Here is a 10,986-nt window from a genome sequence, read left to right on the forward strand (position 1 = left end):
TATAACAAAAATAATTGAGCAGGCCCTGTAGCCATCCTATTCTCTCCCATCCATATTGAATCCGAATCTGGGGTTCCAAAATTGTGACATTTCCTGTGGTGTGTGGTTTTCCCCCATAACCTTTGGCCTCTCATGTGCGCTTCTGACAGCTGTTTCCTCGCGACCGTCCTTGCCCATATCTGATCTTCTTGGTGCTGCATTCTTGGTGCTTTGTAACCACACCCTTACCTAACTTTACCCACACTGTTTTATACTACTTCTTTACTTAGTATTGTACTGGAATAAGGTGCAACCTGCCACAGTTTTGTGGGTTTAGACAAGATGTGCCAATAAGCATAAAATAAATCCCTAATCTGGTGTGTTTTCCACCCTCATATAGTTTCTAGCATGTGAACTTCTGCTTGGTACACAACATGTATAGTAATTTCACTGTAGTGCTGTTTACACAATAGCTGGTGGTCCTCACTCATCAATGAGTGGGCAAAATTAAACATAGGAGCCAGTCAATTTGAGTAAGAGTATAATTGACAGGGAATAAAACCAATGGATTGTGTTAGGATGCGACTCTCTGGATTTTATTGGTCACGCTTATGGACCAACCCTTATTTGTTAAACCAATTAATGAAAACTTGAATTGATTGCCGAGGTATTCGACCAATCACAAGCCTGGTTTTCCTAACAGGCGGGTCTTTTCCGTGGAGGGGTGGGGTGTTCGAGGTCATTCAGTCCCTCTCTGATTCACTCTATCGGCGTGTGTTTGTGGGGACGGTTGGAGTTGGAGTAAGGAGTCGCCGGGCGGTAGTGCATCTCAAACGCTTTTTTGGGGGAAAGAAACGCCGCTGAAAATTGCACCACAGACTTAAGAAACGACCCCCGGTGACGACTTCTGGGACAATTATATACAACGCAACGACTGCGCCACACATATAGCCAACAAACGCAACCAGGCTATCAAATGCTAGCCAGCTAGCATCCCTGAAAACTGACGGGATCAAGGTGTTGATAGCTAGCCTCCCAGCTAATTATCCATCAGCTAGCATCCTTCAGCCGTAGCATCATTAGCTTGCTTTTCCTCCTCGCGTCCGTCGGAGGCTTCACCATCTCTCGTGGCGGTGCCTTTCAGCTCGCGAGCACCGAATCCCACATTCAGACAAACACAAGACAACGGAGCTTGCTGCTGCTGGAGACAGCGTCTGCGTTGCATTAGTTGACACCATCACACCCATCTCCCCAACCCCTTCTCCTCTGCCCCTGTCCCTCCACCCGAAACACTGGAAATCCACAAGCGGCCGGATATCGGCGAAGGGCCGGCGAAGCTGGGGGTGTTACCGTTACCGGACTCGCAGGGAGTCGTTACAGCCACAGACAAGCTCTGCCGTGGGGATCTACCGAGCAGTATGGACGGGCTGGCCGTAGAAGTTCGCGGCTCGAACGGGGCCTTCTACAAGGTAACATGGTTACAGTCGTAGTTACTAGCTGTCCCAGTTAAAAGTTTTGTTTCAGGAAAAACTGTTAGGTTTCGTTCTTCTGAGCCCGGCCCCTGCTAGCCTTCACTTGGCTAATGTTAGCTTCGGTCCAGTCCTCACGAACAGAGATGGTTTTGCCTTCCATTAGGGTGGTTGGCCATTGTGGGGTGGGTAGCTAGCTCCAACTAGCTGTGAAGCTAAGTACACTTGTCATCACCATGTGACGTTATGGCCTATATTTGGTTGTTTTTTAGCAAATATGAACACAGCCTAAACCGTAGGAAGCATATTCTCATAGTTAGACAGTGATGCTCATAACACTGCTTTGTCTCGAAATGTGGGATGCAAGCCTGTGAAAGTGAAGCGAGATGCTGAGCAGACAGCTGTTTTCCTGCGTACAAGTGTGAAACGCTACATCAAAGCTCGCATACTTCACGTTTGTTTGGTTGCCCAACCCACGTTGTAGCTGCTACTATACCTCACATCTTATGTTTAGTGCTCTGACAACAAAGAACCACAGGGTCTGTTTCTGTTTCAGTTCTGTCTCGTTTTCAACTGAAAGAATACTTTAACATCCAGACACATGGCTTAAAGTCTTTGTTGCTGCTGTGTCACAGCTTGTTTTCAAACATCACATTGAGATGGCAACTTGGTGACTTCAAATTGAATTCTGCACATTCGTTTTTATGAAAAGAGGGCTTACATATCTATGTTTTTACTAGTCGCTCACACGGATCTGGGTCTTGGTGAACATTTATAGGAGTTTCTGAAAACCTGATGTGGGTAATCCCAACCAGAGGCGGCACCATGGTGGTTGGGGACACACAAGCAAACTCTACCTGTCCTCTCCTGTCTTTCCAGTTACACATTTATGACATCTTATTTTTACTGCTCTCAGTTGAAACACATGTATCTCCATGTGCTCTTGTCCCCTCGTCTGTCTTCGGGTGTTCAGCTGGTCAACCGGCCACATGGCGGTTTAGTGAGGAGCCTATATTTACTCTCCTCATGCTGCTTCACCTGTCGTTCTGTTTTACAGGGTGACAGTTTGGCTCTGGCGTGAATGAACGCTTTTCCACTCATCTCTATTACGCCTTTATCTCACAGCCCTCATTTAATGGACGACACGGACACTTAACTGCGTTAGTGACATTCTAAATGTCATATTGCAGTAGATATGTTGTCCTCGATGGGAGAGAGAGGGGCAAAAAGCTTGATTGCTTTTTTTCCCCCTGTTGTGATTGACACACAGGGTAAAAAGATTTAGCTTTTCGAATGCACCTCTATTCACCTTGGTGTCAGTGTGAGTCGGGTTTTTCTCTTCAAATGCGAATCACGATCATTTTTTTATGAACCGGTCAGGACACTCAGTGCAATTTTCTTGATAGGTGCTTTGTCCTGTTTATAGTCATGTCCTCCTTTTGCAGCGGCAAGCATATAACAGTCTTTGTGTTTTGTTAATTGTGAGTGATTTTCCACATTTGTTTTGGTTGTGGTGGGGCGGGTGTTTTTTAGTTTTATATCTTGAATGAACAAAGTTTTTTGCCACACCTACTTGTGTGGAAAAGGTACGATTATCACTTCTAATAAATTTTCACGAGAGCAAGGTTGCAGTGAGGAACCTGGCAGGTCCGGTCTGAAAGGTCCTGATCACCACATGGACCTGCATGTGGCTGCTGGCCTGAGGATGAAGCAACGTCACATACGGAGCTGTGACCCTTCTCTGGCCCAGCCTTTCCACTCGTCATGTCATGCTAGAAAGAGGGCTTGCCTGCTCTTTGACTTGGTGGAAGTAATACTTGACATCTGACATAACATCCACAAGCAGCTGTTTCCTAATGTTAACTAATCCTGATGGGCACTTTTTCAGTCAGACCTGTTGGGGTTGCTGGTTCGTTCTCCAGAAGCTACCCAGCTCTAGTGCCAATTGGATCCCGCAGAGCCAGAAGTTAACAGTTTGTGTCCATACAGAGGCGAGTTTTAACCAGTTACCAGACCAGCTCAGAACAGCAGTAGGTGGTAATTGATAACCAAAGTTGTATTCAGAGGGCTGCTCAAAGGGTATCAAAAGACCGTGTCTGCACTCCCATTGCCCTTGATCCAGGCTGAAACCCTAGCCAACTCTTGCAGTGCAAAGGCAGCACCTTCCCAGCAGGTGAATTCACACCCCCCACTCCAGACCCCCAGGCATGCTTGCAAGTGAAGATAGTGCCTGACTTCTCTGTCCCATATATGGTAGTGTCACACCGAGAGGCACGCCACACCTACCACTTTCTCCTGCCTCCTCATTGCTCAGCGGTGGTGGTGGTGGTGGTGGTGGGGTTTTCAAAGTTTAGGGCTCCTGTGACAGATTTGTGGACGGTCATGATGGACAAGTAACACCTTGAAGTGATATCTCTCGTAACAGTTGTCTCATAATCTGTCCATATGGGCTGGGATGAGCGAGTGCCTGTCTTCCTCATGAACGTGCCCTCATGAGCGTGGTTCTTATAAAACTATAGTCTTCCAACTTACACACAAAACGAGAGCTCGTGCATTTTAATTCTGTGTGTTTGTGTGTGAGAGAGATTCCCAGGCTGTCTGTGCTGTCAGGAGGAGTCGGTGTTGTTTGTCACTTTACCCAGCACAGGATTCACAGCCAGAGGATTGTGTCAGTGATGTGATGTCTCGGCTTCCAAAAAGCCCTAGATGCTCTTTTTTTTTTTTTTTCTGCAACAGTATCAGTCTAGCGCGTCTTACAAGTCAGCTGTCTGTGTTGTTTACATGCAAAATCAAAAATGCTCACAGCCCCACCCCTCGTCGCTGTCTTGTGTGCATTCATGGGAATAAAATTCTGCCTCTCTGCTTTTTCTTTTAGGGTTACATCAAAGATGTCCACGAAGACTCGCTCACAATCGTTTTTGAAAACAAGTAAGTTTGCTCTTTTTGATAACCTCTCCTGTATGCCTGCTTTTTGATAAATTGTCAGTACATGGGGAAATGAAGCCTGAACTGTAGTAATTGAGTTATGACGACTGCTCCAGGCTAGTGCTTTACCCAGACATTCAAAATGGTCCTCTTGAGCACCTGTGCTTGGCATGCAGCTGTCCATACACGTCTCTAACCATTCACCCCCCACCCTGCCATCCTGATAGCATGCTTTCCTATACTCCTAGCCCCACCTACCGTTCCTTTCTACCACCCATCCCTCTGGTCCCTTTTTATCTGCTTTGCTCAGAGTGTAGAGCAGGGTGACCCTAAAAATAGTGACCCAAGGTATGCAGGGAGGGAGGGGGGGTGCAGTATGGTGGCCTGTGTCGTTTTGGGGACGGTTCCCACACCCCTTCTCCTTTTACTTTTTCTGAGCACATGGAGGTGTTGGAGTGGCTGATTGTATAACATATTGAATGAATAACACATTTTTGGTCTATAATGATTGATAAGGCATTCAAATGAAAATCTGATTCAAAATGAGCTTGAGAGTTTTTTTTAAGATATAAATACTGAATGAACATAGAAATGAGTCACTTTTAATTTTATGTGTGCGGTGTAATAATTTCAATTTCATTTTTTAAACTAATTTACTGGACTTTTTAACACACACTCAAGCTTTTTTCAAGTTCTTATTTAATGTAAAAGGACATTTTACAATGAACATAGCCTGTCACTGTCCAGACACAATTCCTGGAGCTTCCTCATTAAACTTCAATACCCCCCCTTTTTATTTATTCATTTATTTTTTAAAATTTTCATTAATGTCTGTTTATGTGCTGCATTAATGCTGTAGGTAATAAACCCATGTCATTGCAATCCTAATATAACATGAGTGAGAAAGAGCTTCAACAAGACTGCTTGAACTATATAACATTATTCAAATATTGTTACCTGTGACTGTTGATAAGCTGACATGTTTGTGTTTTGCCTCTGTCGTCTCGCCATAGCTGGCAGCCAGAGAGACAGTTGCCCTTCAGCGACGTGCGGTTGCCTCCTCCAGCAGACTACCACAAGGAAATTGGTGAAGGAGAGGAGGTGGAGGTAAGTCCCGCAGTTTTGCAACTCTGACTCCGCTCATAGCTCGCTAACCTCATGTCTGAAGATCTTGATGTCTTTACACTTCATCAGATGGATCATTACAGGCTAGTAGGGCTGAACGATAAGCAAAAAAAATCATATTATTTTGACATATATCGCAATATGGGTCACAATTTTAGTGAAAATGTCATTTTTTAATTGTTTGTTGGCGTGCGTCTGTACCAAACAAGCATGTTCCCTTACGTCTGGAGAATATGATTTATAGAACAACAGGATCATTCGATATCAATAATTATCACGATATATGTCAAATCATTATTTCTTTCAACTTCAAAGGCTGATTTTTGCTCCTGAGTGTAAATAGAAGAAACCAGATGGTTAATTGTGTAGTTAAACTTTTCTTTATGGTCAGAATGTGACAAACACTTGATGCCAAACAGTAGATCACTTAACAAATCTGAGGTAGAACGTTCAAAACTATTCTGATAAAATCTTTTTCAACAAAAATCTCTTTTCAGCATCCTTTTCCCAAACAAAATAAATATTTTAATAGAAAAACTAAGTGCTAATTTGTTCATGATTCAAATTAATTAAACCAAATATTTACTGACGATATATTGAACATTTATTATATTGTTATTGAGGAAAATTATATTGCAATAATTATCATTGTGTCATTGTCCAGCTCTGCACAACAGTGCTTCTTTTATAATGGTATGTTGGGACACTGTTTACCTTTTTATCAAAAGATTGCAGCTCCTGCGCTTGGCCATGTAGCCCTATAGGCTAGTATTGACTTTCAACCGCCATTACTGGGACATCCATATAGCTCTAAAATGCAAAAAAAAACTGAGTGAAACCATCTACATTTATTCCCTTAGGAATTTGCCTTACTGCAAAATAGCCAAAACACCTTCAGTCATAAAAATGGTCCATAAAAGCTCTCGAGTCTGTTTTATGACATTGCATATTTTATTCTTGTCACAGAGTTGCCCTAACATATTTAGCATGTTCTCCATATCACTCAGCGATAGTTAATTGTACAGTGTGCATCTCGTCTGCGATACTAACAGTGAGACAGTGGATTGGCAGGGTTCCATTGAAGACACAGCACAGGTCTGCCGTTTGCTCGCTGAACATGCAGCCAAGGCCGTGTTCACTGCTGTCACGTCTTGCTTCCCCCCGCAAACAGTTTGAAGCCCAGCTAGTGGGTGTAATAGTCGCAGTGTCTTGTCTCACACTGATCTGTCTTTCACTGTGTGTCCTCCTGCAGGTTTACTCCAGGGCCAACGAACAGGAGCCATGTGGCTGGTGGCTGGCCCGGGTCAGAATGATGAAGGGAGAGGTGAGTGGTTGTTGGCAACCAGGGAACATTGTGGGTGGGGGGAAGGCTAATAGAGAGAGGGAATAAATTGAAACTTAATTTACAAAAAGTTCTGTTGCTGACACATAATGAGCAGATGAAAACGCTGTGTTTTGCCTTTTTATGGTGTTTTCAAATCCCCTGTCCGCCCTCTCATGTCTCCATTATTTCAAACATAGTCACACAACAGTAAATTAAAATCAACCGGATGCTGTGTTGTTGTGTTGTTGTTTCGTCGTGTGCGAAAACACACTTTAAACCATGCAGCTGTTGTGTTTTTTTTAATCCGGTCTAATTAGCGTAATCTTCACAGAGCCTCGGATGCTGTGGAAACACTAAAACGCTGAAGGAATTGTTAGCTCCTGAGTTTTAGTGGAAAAGGACTCTTGTTATTGAGAAGATGATACCTTGTGTCAGTGATAAGATCCTGTTAGTCTCGCTTCCTCTGTATCGTAGGATTTAATAATCAGTAATAGATGCTAAAAACTTATCTTATTCTATTATCTCCACCTTGACCGAGTGCTCTGCTGTTTTGCCAGTAACTGCTTATTGAGCTGCTGTGTGCGGAGTGAATACAGTCCAGCACTAAGATACGTGCTGCTGGGTAATGAGCTCAAACAGTCAGTATGCCCTGATGTGGTCTGACGTTGTACCTTCAAATTATGTTTCCCATACACTCTGTGCTTTTTCTTCACACTGACTTGTGTCCAACTGGATTTACAGCGGTCTCAGTCCAACAGGCACGGCTTGCTTATTTTGACATTTTGTTTTTGAATTTTCTGAACCGGGATTGGCTCTGAGTCACCAGCACGAGCTGCGGGTTGAATAGTGGGTCAGTGGGATATGGAAAGGACAGCTTTGTAGTGCCACTGTGTCAGGGGAGTTGCTGCTGGTGTGGTGCTGTTATTTGGAGCAGTCTGATAAGAGCCTGCAGGAATGTCTAGCGTTGACTGATGGCTTTAATTCTGTCCTTTGAGCATGGTGTGCAGTATTCATCTCACTGCCCAAGTCTCTTATGGGTCCCCTTTTTCTGTCTCTAGATTTGTTACGTCTTTCTCTGCATCTCATTAGACTGGTACGCTTTCATTGTTTCAGAATGTGGGCAAGAAGTCTTGTGTAGCTTCATTAAATAAATGAATGATGCTGTAAAATAAATGCTTTTTTGATGTGAAGTATAATTTTCTTAATTTGAGAGCAGACATAAATGGATTTTTAATTTGACAACTAATTCGGAATTTGGATGTGGATTGAATACAGCTGCTCTTTGTATACTTTTTTTTTTTTTTTTTTTATTTCACATTGGTTATCTGAGCTGTCAAGCTGGCATCTATCTGATATTTCTGGCTACATTATTAAAATCGGTATCTCTTGTATTGTTTTCAGTTCTATGTGATTGAATACGCGGCATGCGACGCCACATACAACGAGATTGTCACATCAGAGCGCATCAGGCCCCTCAACCCCAACAGCCCTTCCTCTCGAAACTCCTTCCACAAGGTTCCCATCCCTGTCCCAGAAGACCTGAGAGACATGTGAGTGTCTTTACATTCTATAGATAGCAGTGAAAAGATTGCATGTCTAAACACCTTTCTTTGAATGTTAAGTTCTTGCATCACAAGTCGCCTCGGTGAGCAGGGAGGTTACGGTGGCCCTATGCTGACAAACGAATAACGAGGCTGACTCTCCTGTGGATTGTGTTCTTATCGACAGCTGCGCAAATGACAACATTCACAAAGACTTCAGGAAAGCCATCGGAGCCAACTGCATCTTCTACAGTGCCCAAACACACGAACTCATTGTGCTGGTGAGTACTCAGAATACGCACTTCAGCTGTCTCTCACCTCATGAACAAGTGAGTGGCCTTGTTACATATCCAGAGGAGAGGAAAGAACACAAAGACCTGTAGTAATTGTAGCGTAAAAAGGTTAAAATGAACCGCATCTCTGAGATATTCTGGGTATTACTAAAATATTGTTGGGTGTAGAGTTTAGTCCAGCTCGTGCCACACATCTTGCTTCCTCTTCTTGTCTCAAAGAGTTTTGTGTTTTTTACCCTCACTTGGTCATATCGACAGACACCGACTTATGTTTATATATTGTTACTTAATCCCTTTTCCTTTTTTTTTTTGTTACCTTCACAGTCTACAAATGAAACCACAGTAAAGCGTGCAACTCTTCTGAGCGACATGCATTTTCGCAGCATCCGTACCAAGCTTATGCTAATGTCCCGCAATGAAGAAGCCACCAAACATTTGGAGGTAAACACACACCCTGTCAAACACACTTCATTTTACCAATCGTTGTGGGTATGTGTCACTGACCAATCAGAAGCCCTGGCCAATAATTCTGACTCAGTTTACACATTTGCACACAAACCACCTACGTATCTCCCATCCCAGACAAGTAAGCAGTTAGCATCAGCATACCAGGAGGAGGTGAGAGTCAGGGAGGACCTGATGGGCCTCGCCATCGGCTCCCACGGTGCCAACATCCAGCAGGCGAGGAAGGTGCCCGGCGTCACAGCTATCGAGCTGGAGGAGGAAAGCTGCACGTTCAGGATCTACGGAGAGGTACGCTGCTTAATGAGCCTAAGTGGCACTGTATGTCAGGGTCTTTTCTCAATATATGGATTGCTAATGCTGTAATAATTTTGTTTTAATGTTTGTGTTTTGTTACAGACCCCAGAGGCGGTTAAGCAAGCCAGAGAGTATCTTGAGTTCAAAGAAGACTACTTTCAGGTACCCAGGAACCTTGTAGGTGAGTGAGCTGCAGAACATTCCTGAAAGAGTTCATTTTGTTGCTGACAACCTCCCTCTTCACATATATACCCTCTTTCTTATCCTGACATTCTTTTGACCTTCCTTTTTCTATTCATCGTCCTCTCTTGTGTAGGCAAAGTCATCGGCAAGAGTGGCAAAGTCATCCAGGAGATTGTGGACAAGTCGGGCGTGGTCCGCGTCAGGATTGAGGGAGACAACGACAAAAAGCTTCCCCGGGAGGAGGTAGGCAGGCAGGGGGCAGGCAGGGACGACACTGCCAGCAGCAAAGAGGTGAATGGACCGTTCGGCTGGTCTCCCCTCCCCACACACACACACCCCCACCCACACACCCCTCTGCTCTCCAAAAGCAAAGCTTCTTAATTGCAGCGGTGTCTGCTTTGACACTTTTCCATTCTGCTACTTTGTCTCTCTTGTTTTGTCACTAGCACTTAACGTTTTCATTGCTTTCAGGACACACAGCCCGCTGCACAGCATATGTCAGTTACATTGGGCATGTGTGGGCATCTGATGGGTTGATATGTTTCTGTTGAGTGTGCTTCATGTGGATATTTTTTTTTTAAGCACAGCAATCATCCCAGAAATGGTCTGTAAGTCACCATTAAAAATGTTACAGGGCTGAGTATTTAAAGTAATGGTTATTTGTTTTCCTTTTTAAAACAAACACTCAACTCTTCATCTACCCCTCTTTGTGCTTAACAGGGCATGGTTCCCTTTGTGTTTGTGGGAACCAAAGAGAACATCAGCAATGCTCAGGCGCTCTTGGAGTACCACGTGTCTTATCTCCAGGTTAGTCGATCCTCCATGTTCACCACTAGATGGCGGCACTAGGCTTTTCTCTGTTACAGCACTTCGGTACTTCTGCACACAGACATTTTTATTTTGAATTTGAATCCATAAATGTGTTTCTTAGTAGCGGAAAGGTATTTCTTTGAAGCACAGCTCCTTCATGTGACATGTGTGTGCGTATGTACAGGGTCATTTTATATTAGTCACCTGTCTCCCTCCTGCCCAGCACCACATGAGGAAAGCTGCTGAGAGCACCTCATTTTGCCCTTACCTCGTGTGCTTTTATAAATAGCTCCTCTCTCTGGGATAGGGTGATGGGTATGCTGGAGTTTAGATTACCAGCTATCTGGACCCTCAGCTTCTAAAAATAAAGTCAGGACCCCTGCCCTGCCTCACTTCCTTCACACCTCCCTTGAGGGTCAGCTGTTGTGGGTGGAGGCAGCTGTCACACTGTGAAGTGAGACCCCCTCCTCCAAATCACCCACCACGAAACCACCATAGAAACTGCTGTCATTGCACTGCTGCCATCAGACGTCAGTGCTCCCCCCCCCCCCCCCCCCCCCCCCCCCCCCCCCCCCCAA

The 10,986-nt window shown here is 44.4% G+C and overlaps 1 protein-coding gene across 2 annotated transcripts in view; it reads left to right on the plus strand.

Annotated features, from left to right (window-relative positions):
• Positions 1 to 746: 746 nt before the first annotated feature.
• fxr2 (fragile X mental retardation, autosomal homolog 2) overlaps positions 747 to 10,986 on the plus strand; it is an 18,214-nt gene continuing 7,974 nt past the window's right edge. The window contains exons 1-11 of one of the 2 annotated variants that reach the window (XM_046064833.1): positions 747 to 1,448; positions 4,324 to 4,376; positions 5,387 to 5,480; positions 6,751 to 6,822; positions 8,224 to 8,372; positions 8,551 to 8,644; positions 8,981 to 9,097; positions 9,239 to 9,409; positions 9,518 to 9,596; positions 9,732 to 9,889; positions 10,319 to 10,405. In XM_046064833.1, the coding sequence (XP_045920789.1) occupies positions 1,398 to 1,448; positions 4,324 to 4,376; positions 5,387 to 5,480; positions 6,751 to 6,822; positions 8,224 to 8,372; positions 8,551 to 8,644; positions 8,981 to 9,097; positions 9,239 to 9,409; positions 9,518 to 9,596; positions 9,732 to 9,889; positions 10,319 to 10,405 (1,125 nt within the window). In that variant the 5' untranslated portion in view covers positions 747 to 1,397. The remainder of the gene's footprint in view (positions 1,449 to 4,323; positions 4,377 to 5,386; positions 5,481 to 6,750; positions 6,823 to 8,223; positions 8,373 to 8,550; positions 8,645 to 8,980; positions 9,098 to 9,238; positions 9,410 to 9,517; positions 9,597 to 9,731; positions 9,890 to 10,318; positions 10,406 to 10,986) is intronic. The other variant, XM_046064834.1, reaches the window with a different exon arrangement.

Source organism: Micropterus dolomieu, linkage group LG12 (assembly GCF_021292245.1).
Source record: "Micropterus dolomieu isolate WLL.071019.BEF.003 ecotype Adirondacks linkage group LG12, ASM2129224v1, whole genome shotgun sequence".
In the NCBI taxonomy this organism is placed as follows: Eukaryota; Metazoa; Chordata; class Actinopteri; order Centrarchiformes; family Centrarchidae; genus Micropterus; species Micropterus dolomieu.